The sequence below is a fragment of the Herpailurus yagouaroundi genome, unplaced genomic scaffold (assembly GCF_014898765.1).
Source record: "Herpailurus yagouaroundi ecotype Mexico unplaced genomic scaffold, PumYag 139, whole genome shotgun sequence".
NCBI classification, from domain to species: domain Eukaryota; kingdom Metazoa; phylum Chordata; class Mammalia; order Carnivora; family Felidae; genus Herpailurus; species Herpailurus yagouaroundi.
This window is the reverse complement of record NW_024412394.1, coordinates 10,597,201-10,610,444: the sequence shown is the minus strand read 5'-3', so window position 1 is coordinate 10,610,444 and position 13,244 is coordinate 10,597,201. Positions and strand designations below refer to the sequence as shown.

General features: G+C 55.6%; 1 protein-coding gene across 1 annotated transcript; it reads left to right on the top strand.

Annotated features, from left to right (window-relative positions):
- Positions 1-5,638: 5,638 nt before the first annotated feature.
- On the top strand, positions 5,639-13,196 carry NFKBIE (NFKB inhibitor epsilon). The gene is made up of 6 exons (XM_040473660.1): positions 5,639-6,245; positions 8,678-8,780; positions 9,446-9,668; positions 10,732-10,820; positions 10,988-11,227; positions 12,113-13,196. Exons 1-6 carry the CDS (start codon positions 5,878-5,880, stop codon positions 12,176-12,178), a joined length of 1,089 nt encoding a protein of 362 aa, XP_040329594.1. The 5' UTR covers positions 5,639-5,877; the 3' UTR covers positions 12,179-13,196.
- Positions 13,197-13,244: the final 48 nt, after the last annotated feature.

Here is a 13,244-nt window from a genome sequence, read left to right as displayed (position 1 = left end):
GGGGGACCAGGCTACGGCCGCGCCCGGGGAAGGGGCGCCGCCTGTTCTCACCTCCTCTCGGGCGGGGCCCTCGTCCGCCGCCGCCGCCGCCGTGGGCTCCTCCGGGACCCCGGGGCCGCCACCGCCGCCGCCGCCGCCGGCGCTCTCTCCCGCGGCCGAGCCAGGGGGGGACATGGCGTAGAGGGGGTGCGTCGAGCTCAGGGCTTCCCGGGGGGCTGTCGGGGGCCGAGGGCATCCTGCGCGGGCCCTGGGGAGGGGGCGGGAGGGGGCGGGGCCCTCGCTGCTCCCCACCCCCCGCCGGGGGGAGGGGGCCTGGAAAGGGCACCGGAGGGTAGGGGTCTAGGGGCTGGGGGTGGGGAGGCGGGCTGGGGGGCCGGGCCGGGGGGGCCGGGGCCGGGGGCGGGTGTCACCTTGAGGCCCTCGCGGCGCCGCTCCGCCTCCCGCCCGCTCCCGCCGCCGCCTTTTGTCTGAGCCGAGCTGGAGCCAGCGCGCCCCCCCTCTTCCTCCCAGCGCAGGAGCCCCGCCCCCGGCCCCCCAAACTCCGCCTTCCGCAAGCCTACCTAATAACCACCCCCCAAAGAGGAGAAGCAACAGGGGCTCCCTACACCCCTTCCCCACTCCCAGCCCTGCTCACCGCACCCCCTCCTCCCGCCCCATCCTGGGAAGATCTGTGCAGCAACACTTCTCTGTCCCTTCATCGTGGAGGGGGCGCCAGCGGTTCAGCCAACATCCCTCCCCATCCTTGGTTCCCGCAAGTTCCTGGGGCAGAGGGTGGGGAGAGGAAATTGAGCCTTGGAACCCTAGGGAAGATCCTTACTCCCAGTTGGGTGGTAACGGGTTAAGGCAGGAGCCAGCCTTCAGACGCCTGACCCAACTGAACAGAGATGGAATAGGGTAAGAATTGAAGCTAGATATGAGAAAGGACTAACAGAGGGCAGAGGGGAGGACATTGGAACCAGCCTTCCCAAAGCCATTTTCCTTCCTTAGAAGAACAGCCCCAAAGAAGAATGAAGTGTGTACATTACCCTAGGCTGGAGACCAGGAAACCTGAGTTCTAATTTTTAATCCTGGCTCTGCCATTGAGGGGTTGTGTGACCTTGTGCAAGTGCCTTCCGCTCTTCAAGCCACAGTTTCCTCATCTGTGCATCGAAAAAGTTAACTGGACAATCTCTACGGCTTTGACCTTGTTCTGTGGGTGTAGGAGGCATAATCATACCCCAAGCTGGGCTGTGAGTAACCTACCCTTTCCCGCCATCTACCCACACTGCTCTTCTGTACTGCTTAGGACAGGCAGAAAGAAAACTGACATTCATTCATTCATTCCTGGATGCATCCATGCAATAAACAGATATTAGGTCTCTACTGAGTACCCTGTTCAGAAATGAAACATACAATATTCTACCCTCAAAGAATACAAAGTCTAATTGGGGATGGGGACCAATCATTATGATAAAATAGTATAATGGGGGGGCACCTGGGTGGCTCAGTCAGTTGAGCATCTGACTCTTGATTTCAGCTCAGGTCATGATCCTAGTGTTGTGGGATTAAGCCCCAAATCAGGCTGTATGCGGAGCATGGAGCCTGTTAAGATTTTGTCTCTCTGGGGCCCTGGGTGGCTCAGTTGGTTGAGCATCCAACTCTTGATTTCGGCTCAGGTCATGATCTCATGGTTGGTGAGTTTTCCCCCCACATCAGGTTCTGTGCTGACAGCATGGAGCCTGCTTGGAATTCTCTCTGCCCCTTCCCTGCTGTCTCAAAATAAATAAATAAATAAACATTTTTTTAAAAAGATCCTCTCTCTTCCTCCCTCTGCTCCTTCCCCCCCCCCCCACTTCCCCACACTCTCTAAAATAATTTTTTTTTAATCTTTAAAAAAAATAGAATAGGGGTGCCTGAGTGGCACAGTTGGTTAAGTGTCTGACTCTGGATTTGGGCTCAGGTCATGATCTCCCTATTTGTGGGTTCAAGCCCCCCATCAGGTTCTGTGCTGACAGCTCAGAGCCTGCTTGGGATTACCTCTCTCTCTCTCTCTCTCTCTCTCTCTCTCTCTCTCTCTCTCTGCCTCCCCGCCCTCCACTCACTGTCTCTCAAAAAGAATAAACATCAAAAAAGTAGTATAAAGGCTACGCATATTCAATCTGTGTGTGCACAGTCACTGTGGAATCCTACTGCTTGCCATGTGTTACATTAGAGTCTTTGACATATATATATTAACTGTTCCCCCGTTTACCCACAAGAAACCAAGGTAGAGGGAGGGTAACTGACTTATTCAAGGTCACCTGCTGGTACTCACAGAACTAATCCTAGAATCCAGATCTTTCTCATTCCAAAGGCCATGCAGATGTTTGTGAGTAGGAAGTTAGTTTAAGGCAAAGCTTGGGATAATCTGGTCTTTGGGGATAGGGGACAAGCGTACTGATCTGCTGGGATGGTCCTGCCCCTCATCTGAGGCAGGTTAGTCACTGCCTCCACCCCCACATACACCCCCACTCCTGGTCCTGCCTCCATTTTCCTACTCTTCTCTTTCCAGGCAAGGTGAAGGTGGACGGTCGGCTGTCTGCCTCTTGCTTCAGAACTATCCAGCCTGTACGATCCTCCAGTAGTCAGTCAGTCCTTCCTCCCTACCCAAACAGAGGAAGGGTGTGGTCCTGAAGAGCCCTCTCACTTGGTGGCTCACTCCAGGGTCTCTCACTCATGCTTTGTGGGAAGTCCTGCCTCACATCTAACTCCAACCCCTCATCTTACCTCAGCCCATTCCATTTAGTTCAATCCTCACTGCAGACAGAGTGCAGAGTTCCTAACCCTGCCCTTTCCCAACCCAGATGGGATCCTCACACTCTCCACTTAGTTGTTATAATCTTCCTCCTGTTCCCCACCCCTACTGCCTTCCCTTCTCCCCCTCAGGGGGCTTTGGAGGAGAGCTAGCCCAACTCCTTTTGGCCAACCCCCGAGCTCCCAAGATAAAAGCCCCCCAACAACTCCCCTTCTCCATTCACACACATAACCCTTCCTTGGAAGCTCGGGGGAAAGAGGGGTGAAGGGAGGGGGTGTGGAAGGAGCCAGCTGACCAGCTGGTCACCATGGCAACTGGGCCTGTTTTCTGAAGATGAGCTTGACTGGGGTGGGTGGAGGCTGGGAGTGGGGCACTACAAAGGGAACCAGAAAAAAACGGCGGAGAGAGAAGAGGACTGGAGGGGCTGAGGAAGCAAAGTCAGGGCCCTGACCACGTTGAGGCCTGAGTCAGAGTCCTCATGTCATCTTGCCAAATGAAACTGTATGGTCCCTGTCCCCTTTCCTGAAGTGTCCCCCTAAGGGCTTCCTGTCAAAGTGCAGGCTAGGTGCTGGAAGCAGTGCGTGACTCAATGCTGCCCCCACGTGGCTAGAAAAGGGGCAGCTACACACCTGTTCTGGTTCAGAGCGAGACCCGGGACTGAATTGGGATAGGTTTTTCCTTAAATTCAGCCTCCGTATGAATGAAAGGAGCAGTCACTGCATCTTCCTGAGTTTCTGTGTCCTTGCCGAAGGTTCAGATGCCCCAATTCATTATACCTTCATAATAAAAGAAAGAAAGTTTCACTGAAAATTTTTTTCAAAGTTTTGGATTAGGGGCAGGAGAACCGTGCTCTGCCTTTTCTGACTGATTTTTGGCAGGTCAACTCACCCCTCTGGGTTTCAGCTTCCCAACTTTAAGATGGGGATGTGATCGTGCCAGATTTTGAGCCCAAGTCGTCTGGGTCTGGAGTTTATGACTGTATTTTTTGCTCCAGCCTTTGAGGAGGAGAGAGGAACATGTCAGGGGAGGAAGTTGAGAACATCTGAAATCACGCTAACCTCAAGGGAAGGAGATGCCTCAATTTCCTTGGGCTTTCCCCTCATGGCGTCTCACTGCCTCATGCTCAACACATCCTCTCCACTCTGGTCCTCCACGGGGAGGAAGAGCAGTGGGTCGTCTCCTCCTGTCTGTCCATCCACTCTCTTCTCTTTACTCACTGCCCCCCCTCCAAGCACACACACTAGGCACTTCTCTTCTCCTCAGCCCTCTTCCCTTCCCATTTCCAGGTCAGATGAAACCGTCCCTTCCCCTCACCCCACTGTGTAGTTGACCCCACTCCATGGCCCCACAGCACCCTGTGCTCACTCCTGTCTTAGCACAATCAGTCTGTATTGTAATTGTCAGGGAGATTTGTGAAGGCTAGGGCCATGGGACATTTTGGGGTGAGGTGGGGTTAGTGGTTGTTGGTTATTACTGTTACTATTGATACTTGCTTTTGCTTCCAGCAGAAAAACCAATGTCAGGGGCGCCTGGATGGCTCAGTCAGTTAAGCATCTGACTCTTGATTTCAGCTCAGGGCATGATCATTCTCTAAATAAATAAATAAATAAATAAGCTTTAAAAATAAATTAAAAAAAAAAAAAAGAAATACCAGTGTCAGGCATATGGGAGAAGCCCCATACATGTCTGTCAGATAGATGGTTAAAATGCTGTTGCACGGAGGAGGGCAGTAGGAGAGCTGGTTAGTAGCTGTCTACACTCACTCCAGCTTCCTTCCACCAATGCTAGAGATGGAATAGGGAGATGTTCCCTTGGGGATGATCTAAAGTCACTGCTGCCCTAGGTTTTGGCACTTGGGGTAGGGGATGAATCATGGGGCACTAGTTTGGGGCTCACTGTGTGGGTGGAGTATGCCTACAACCTCCCTAGGCCCTTTAGACCCAGGGAAAGCAGGGACAGGGAAGGAGGAAAGATGTGCTGGCATGAGGGCTGTGGCTGTGGTGGGGACCTCAGCAGAGCATGGCCCAGCATGTCTGGGGCCTCCCCATCCTGGCCCCACCAGGAGGAACTAAACTTCCCTGCCTGCTGGGGGTAACCAGATGTTGTAACTACCCGGAGCCAGTGTTTCATCCCTGTGAAGAATGACCACTCTGCTTTTTTAGACAACAAACAAAAAACATGACCCCTCTGCCTTATTTTTTTTCCTCTCTGTCTTTTTTTTTTTTTAGACAAGGGCCTGCCTGGGAAAACCTACTTTCAAAAAGAACAAAAATTAAAAATCCGTCCTCATGCCCAATTCTATGTGATCTGGAAGCTTGACACAGGAGACCCTCTATCCAGGACCCAAAGGGAAAACTGCTTCTTTACAGACAATAGGTATCTTATCTTTCCCTACCCAAACTCCTGGGCACTGATAGATGAGAAAAACAGAGAAATTGAGAGAAATGGGCAGGAGATAGGAAGCAATGGCTCCCCGTCCCATCACCTACGTGCTTTCCCTGCAAGACGCTCAGCTCAGCCTGTGCAGACGGTTAATAAATATTCCTTTAAAAACAAACGAATGAATGAATGAATGAATGAATGGAAAAATGAATGAAGAAATGGAAGAAGGGAAGGAAGGAAAGAAAATGCATGGAATCAATGAATGAAAAAAAGAAGGACGGGGGAAAATGTGAATGGATGGAAGGATGGATGGATGGGTGAATGAATGAATGAATGAATGGGTGAATTTACGCACGAGTGACTCAGGACCGGGTAACCCCTGACTCGGAGCCAACGCAGAAGGCGGGGTAAGGGGGATTCCGGAGGGCGGGGCCTCGGTCCGGAAGCGTCTGTCGGGGGCGGGGCAGGAGGGGCGGGGCGAGAGAGCGCGTCCGACTGGGCAGTCCAGCTGCTCGGAGTAGCCGCTGCCTTGGAATCAGCCAGCGCTCCGAGCCTCGCCCGCGCTTCTCGCCGACCCCTCGGGCCCCCGCAGCCCGGGAAGAACGCCACTCCGGGCCGGGCGCCAGCTCCGCAAGGCGGACCTGCAACCCGGAAAGGCGGCGCGGCGGAGCCCGGAGCCGGATCCTGCTCGGACCTGGCCCCCGTGGGCCGGCACCGCGGGCATGTCGGAGGCGCGCAAGGGGCCGGACGAGACGGATGAGAGCCAGTACGACTCGGGCATCGAGTCTCTGCGTTCTCTGCGCTCCCTGCCCGAGCCCACCCCGGCCCCGGCCTCCGGACCTTCGGACAGTGGCGGCCCCCAGCCTTGGACCCATCCTCCGGGAACAGCCAAGGAGCCACAGGAGAAGGAAGATACAGATGGGGAGCGAGCTGACTCCACCTATGGCTCCTCGTCGCTCACTGAGCCCCTGCCCTTGTTGGGAGGCACGGAGACCGAGGACCCAGCCCCACGCTCTCCGCTCCCCGCAGCGGGAGCGCTGAGCCCTCAGCAGCTGGAAGCACTCACTTACATCTCGGAGGATGGAGACACGTGAGTCTGGGGTCTAAGCTGAGACAGGGACCCCTTCCAATCGATGCCAACTCTGGGCCTGCCAGGAGCCTCAACAGGCCGGGAACCCACTCTGTGAGGATCCCTCAAGACACCCGCGCTGGAAGGGGCCGTCCCCACTCTTCCAAACTCCAGACTTCACTCTTAGCCCAGTTTTTAGCTCTGGAGGGACCCAGACCAGAGGCCCCAGCATCATTTCTCTGCACTCCCTTTGGGAGGTGGGCAGAGCTGGTAGGGCCCTTACCAGACACCTGGAACCCAGCTAGCAGCTCAGAAAGCTACCAATAACCCACCCCTTGGAAGAGAAAATTCCCCTGACCAGTCCAGATTTTTAGGGTTTTTTTTTTTTTCCTTGCTGGGGAAGAGGGTAGGTATCCTTGTTTGCTCAATATCTGGGATTCCCAGCCCCTGACCTCAGAATGCCCCGTCTCGGGGAACAAAAGATGCCAGTTACAGGTTGCCAGTAGGGGTCAGGAAGCTAAGGATGCAGTTGCTGGCAGGGTGCAGAGCTGAGGCTAGCCCTGAGGAAGAGGGGGTGAGCCAGGCTGGAGCACTCTTGCCCCATCAGACAGACAGGCGGCTGGCTGCCCAGCTTACTTCCTTCTCTGCTGTGAAAGGGGAAGTGAGGGCTGGAGTCAGCTTTACCGGCACCCTCTACCTCCTGAGCCCTCCAAGTCCCCCTCACTGTCCTGTCTGACCCCTTTACTTTACCCTTCCTGCCCCAGGCCCAGGTGGAGCTTGGTGGGGACTGGGCTGGGGGGGCAGGCAGTTGAAGTAAGAAGTAGTTTGGGTGGGAGGGACTGGCCAGTTGAGGATTTGTCCCTTAGGAAGAAGAAACACTGTCAAGAGAGGGGGTGGCTGGGATTTGTGGATGAGGAACAGAGTGGAGTGGGCTGGGGTCCCAGACTGGGGATGCTGGAATGAATGGGGGTGGGGAGGGTAGAGGAGGCAGCAGGTGTCTGTCTTGACCTGCTTTTTGGAGGAGATGGGAGGGTCCTAATCCTGGGTGGCCTTTGACAAAGATAGCGTTTGGACCCAGGGAGTGGGAGAGGAATGACCTCAGGCCTTTTTGTATCCCGCCCAGATCACCAACCCTCAGGCCCAGAACCAAGAATTTGGGGGTTCCATGTGGAATACCTCTGGCTGACCTTTGACCTAGGGAGTGGTGACTTCTGGCAGTGCCGTCCTTTGTCAGCCTCTCAGCAGAGGCCTTTACCCAGCTCTAGTTAAAGACAGGTGTCATGTCTAGACTGTGGGGTTAGGGGCGGTGGAGAAGCCGTGTCAGGACTCCCCAGGAGGTCCTTAGAGGGGAGGGGGCACTGTCTTCCCTCAGAGGTGTCTGGCTTATAGGACTTATGGAAGTGGGGAGAGGAAGTGGGAGGAGGGGAGACAGGGAGAGAGGGAGGTGGCTGCAGGAATGTGACCTAGAGAACAGGCCCTGGCCGAGGGGATTTCCAGAGCGGTTCCTCCCTCCCTCCCTCAGTCACTCTCTCCTGGGCCTCTCCTGCCGCCCCGCCACTGAGCCTGCCCCCCTTCTGCCTGAGCAGCCCCCTCCCCAGCCCAGACAGGCCTTTACCCAAACTACCCCCCCAAGGCACTTCATGCCCCAAGGCAGCTGTCACGGCCTAGACCTTCCAGCTCTGGCGTTCGTCTTCCCCACCTGATGTGGGGAAACCCCAGGACTGGAACTTCCCCTCCCAACTGCCCCCTCCCACCTGAGCAAGAGATTAAGGCTCTTTGGCCCCCAACAAACACACACTTTCTGCACTGCACAGACCTCCCCTTGGAAGTGTCCTCGGAGTGGAGGGCCTCTGGTCAGGCCCCACCCAGTCTGTGCTGTCTGAAGAGTGACCCTCTTGATCCCCCTGTGAAAGGGCAGCAGGACAGGATGCCGCACTGTCTCCTCTTCCACGAGCTTCTGTGTTCTCTCCGTTGGAATGTGTACCACTGAGTTGCCCCGAGTGGGGGTGACCCCGCTCCTGCCCTCTCAGTCCTCCCTGTTGGGGTTGGCAGACGTGGGGAGCTCAGCCCCGGAAACCACCTCTGTGCTACCCCGGCAGCTTTCAGTTTGGCTTTGAGCTGCAGCCGGCCCGGTGGGGCCCTGGGGCCAGAGGGGAGTGGGGTGTGGGCAGGCTGAACAGGAAGGACCTTGTCCCATCAGCACCCTGCCCACGCTCCCACTCAGCCAAGGCCCCCCTGAAGGCCAGAGATGGGAACTTGGAACTCCCACCCGCCGGATCCTGGCTTCCCTCACCAACCCTCACTTCCTGGCCCAAACTCTCACTTCCTACACCGACCCTATGTGTGTCTTCTTAGAGATTGATGTGTTCTTCCTTCTAACCCCAGGACCCTAGCTCACTGTCTCTGGCCTGAGCCCTAACACTTAAACCCTGTTCCTGGTCTCCCTCTCCCAGGCTGGTCCACTTGGCGGTGATTCACGAGGCCCCAGCCGTGCTGCTCTGTTGCCTGGCTTTGCTGCCCCAGGAGGTCCTGGACATTCAGAACAACCTTTACCAGGTGGGTGGGGGGAAAGGCTGGGCTATGCCCAGATATCTATATCTGCCCTGACAGCCATTCCCAGCAGCCACACGAGGGTACTTGGGCTGCGCACTCAGGAAACCATATCCCAGACCCTGGGACAGAAGCTGATGCTACACGCAAGTAAGACACGCCTCTGCCCACAAGGTGCTGGAGCCCGGGCTAGGGGACTCCTGATTTCATAGCATGGTGACCAGAGTTGTGACCCCAGCTGCTGTGGGACCCAGTGTCTGTGGGGAGCATTAATACAGGAGGCGGCATCTGCATGGAGCCTTAAAAGAGGAGTATGCCAGGTTGAGACTGCCTGCCTGGTGCCTCTGTCTTTCCTCCCTCCAGCCCGTCCTTGTCACTTGGCCCCCAAGGAGAACAGAGGTCTTCCCTGCCCCCAACTGTCCTTTCTCCAGGGGCTGAGGGGACCTCTAAGAAGAGCAGGGCCCCACTTTCCTCACCCTGCCTCCAGAACTGGGGTGGTGGGCAGTGACAGAGGGAAGGGTTTGGTAGCATTTCCTTGGAAGACCAGGGCCATAGCCTTTATAAGCTGCCCTCAAAAAAGGTGCTGGCAGCTGGTAATTCCTGTGTCCACCCTAGCACGTCCCCAGAGGTGGGAGCATGCTACAGTAGCCCTGGACCCTTTGTGCCTACAGACAGCACTCCATCTGGCTGTACATCTGGACCAGCCGGGTGCAGTTCGGGCCCTGGTGCTGAAGGGGGCCAGTCGGGTGCTACAGGATAGACACGGTGACACGGCCCTGCATGTGGCCTGCCAGCGCCAGCACTTGGCCTGTGCCCGCTGCCTGTTGGAGGGGCGGCCAGAGCCGGGCCGAGGACCACCTCACTCCCTGGACCTCCAGCTGCAAAACTGGCAAGGTATGGGCAGCCTCAGGGCCTGTGGGATGAGGAGGGGACAAGAGATGGACCCCACTGTCAGGAAAAGGAGGTTCATAGCTTGTCTGTCAACGCACCTCCAGTTTTAAGTCAGCAGGTACTCAGTACCTTTTTGCTGAAGGAACGAATGAACGAATGAATGAATGAACTTGATTTAGAATTTAATGAGAGCCTACTGTGAGCTAAACAGAGAGCTAAACCTTGCCCTCAAGATATTTAGTTTAACAGAGATTAGACGAACTCGTTAATTCATGCAACAAAAATGTACTGGGGGCCTTCTGTGTGCCAGACATTATTCCAGGAGCTGGAGAGCGATCGAGGCAGACACTAAATATAAGAAGTGAGTTCTCTAGTAGGTTACCAAGCTGTAAGTGCTGTGGGAAAAGTAGAGCAGAGTGAGAACTAGAATGTGAGGGATGGGGCGGGTGTGATTTTTAAAGAGAATGACCAGGGAAACCCTCAAGGAGCAGCAGCCTTTGAGCAGAGACCTGAAGGAGGTGAGGGATGTCACTTTGAATCAAGTTCTGTAGGCGGGGGTGGGGGTGGGGGGAGTGGTTCCACGCCAGAAAGCGGGTAGCAAGAAGGCTAGGGAAGCACAGGGCAGGACAGGGCCCCCCCCGGGGCGGGTGGGGGGGAGGGGTGGCTGGGGCCTGAGGATCCTGGAGAGCTCTGAAGAAGGTGGCTTTTGGATGGGGCTTCAAGGCAGGTAGAGTTAGAGATGGGGGGGGGGCGGGCGGGGGGGGGGGGCAGGGGGAGGGGAATGTGTGCTGGGGGAGGGCACACCTATGTGGGGTGTCACTCAGCAACCTGACCCCTGAAGCATGAAAGTTTCAATAACATGACTCTGAAAAGGTGGAAACTTTGAGTTCCTTTCCCCTCAGACTTTTGAGGGGGTTTTTGGGTTTGTGTTTTAACACTCCTGTGATCAGAGGCATTGAGTGGGCAGTGAGTCCCTTGGGGCTGAGGGGTAGGGAGGTCCCTGAAGAGAGGGAGGGAGAGAGTTGGTGGATGCTGATTAGCAGCCCCCACCCTCACCCCATCCCAGGTCTGGCCTGTCTCCACATCGCCACCCTGCAGAGGAACCGGCCACTCATGGAACTGCTGCTGCAGAACGGAGCTGACATTGACACACAGGTGAGAGGACCAATCAGGGCCCGGCCCAGGGCCTGCCCCACCGCCTGATCCAGCCCCAAGTCCCCTGCCTAGCAGTCAGCAGTGGTGGCACTCACCTCCTTATCCAGGGCCCAGGCCCAGCACGATTCTTCTCGAGGGCCTTGGCTGACATCCTTCTTCTCCTCCAGGAGGGCACCAGTGGGAAAACAGCCCTGCACCTGGCTGTGGAGACCCAGGAGCGGGGTCTGGTGCAGTTCCTGCTCCAGGCTGGCGCACGCGTAGACGCCCGCATGCTCAATGGGTGCACACCCCTGCACCTTGCGGCAGGTCGGGGCCTCAGCAGCATCTCATCCACTCTGTGCGAGGCAGGTGCCGACTCCCTGCTGCGGAACGTGGAAGACGAGACTCCCCAGGACCTGGCTGAGGATGTAAGAGGCATAGGCTCAGCTCTGCTCTCCAGGACCTCCTGCACCTAGAGCAGAGACAGGCACCATAATGGCTGAAAGGGCCAAAGAGTCAGGATCCCCGGGAGTAATCCACGACTCTGCCACTCACCAGCTGTGGGACCTTGGGCAAGCCTCTGCCCCTCTGTTTTTTTAGTTGGTCAAGACCAGGGAGCCCAAACTTGGACTCTAACAGGAGCCCTGCAGCTACAGTGGATGGGTGAGACAGGATAGGTGTAAGGCAAGGTGATGGGGCCTGTGAGAGACCAGAGTCAATGCCCAAGGGTCACTCTACTCAGCTTCAGCAGATAGTTGCTGAGGAAGAATGTGGGCCCAGTGTTGCCAGGTCTTGGAATTTTTTGAAGAAAGATGGAACCTAGATTTCCTGTAGTGTCTTTCCCATTTTAAAATGTTCAAAGTAAAAAATACTCTGGGGCTCCTGGCTGGCTCAGTCCGTAGAGCATACAACTCTTGATCTCAGGGTTGTGGGTTCAAGCCCCACACTGGGCCTACAGCTTACTTTAAAAAATATTCAAAATGTTTTCTAAGTACCCCCCGCGCCCCTGCCCCCCACCCCCCGCCAAAAAATTAAAAAACCCAAAACCAGACACATGGGCTAAATCACCTCCAGGGTGGGAGCTCTGATATTCTGATATCTTAGAGAGTCAGGGCTTGCCTAAGGCTTCAGGGCTCTGCCTAGCCCAGAGGGGCTGCTATGTTGGGGATTAGTGGGAAGATTTGTTCCCCAATGTCCTTGAGTTGTCATTTGGTGGAGGAGAAATGGTCCAATCTGTCTGCCCAGCTCCCTTCCTCCACTGCCGCTTTTTCCCCTTGGGCCCTGATTTTGCTTCTCTCCATTCTCTTTCTCAGCCCTTGGCTCTTTTGCCCTTTGATGACCTGAAGATCTCTGGGAAGCCACTGCTGTGTGCCGACTGAAGCCAGGGCAGAGTCTGGGGCCCCGGAGACTCCACCTCTTCACATCCGGAAGCCGGAGCTACAGCTGCTGAAGTCTGGGCCCTGACAATGTGCCCTTCTGGTGTCCTGGGGACTGCTGAGGCCACAGCCTGGGGCCAGTACGGTCCTGAGCGGAGAGGAGGGATCACAAGTGAGAGAAGGCAAGTCTGGAAGGAAGACTTTCCCAGGTGGATGGAGATTCTTGAAGACTCCCAAAGCCCCAGGTATCCTGGGCAAAGCCTGTTTGCCTCTAGAAGACGGCAGGGGCTCTTGTTTCTACCCACGTTGGGTCAGCCTGAAACTGCCAATCAGTAGGAAGACATGGACTCTCCTGAGTGAGGAGAGAAACTGAAATCAGCAAGCAGGACCCTGAGGGGTTCCATCTCACTGCTGTTGAGGACTCTTAAAAACACTGTTGTTTAAAGACTTCACACAGAAGGCCCTGAACTGACCCTCTGGGGAAGGGGAAGTTTCAATAACATGACACTAAAACAGCAGAGACCTTTATAAAGATCCCCCCCTACAGTTGTTTTGCGCATGTGCATGTCTGCGTGCATTGGGGATTTTTAGATAGGCCCGCCTTGTGACCTTATGGTAGAGACAGACAGAAGGAAATTGCCACTTGAGCAGGGTAGGACTCTGCTAGGTAGGGAGTGCGTGTTGGAGGGGGAGGGAGGGGGTACCATCCTCAGGCCTCTCTGTCCAGCACAAACCCTTGCCCTGAATGAGAAGACCCCCCCCCCCCAGGTGGGAGGCATCACCACTGCCCTGGAGGTGGCCATCTGGAGGACCCTGGAGAGAAAGGCCAGCCTGTAGAGGGTGGCTTTGTGTGTTTTTCCTTTCATTCCACACACGTTTGAATTCCCTGTGAGGTGAATATGGCCAATATGGATACAGGGGGATAAACCAACGACACAATCTCTGGCCACTTGGATCTTACCGTCTAGTGAGTGAGACAGCCATTAAAATCACAAACGCCCCAATAAATATGTAATTACAAGCTGCAGTGGATTCTGTGAGGGGGAAAAAAAAGAGTGGGGTGGAGAAC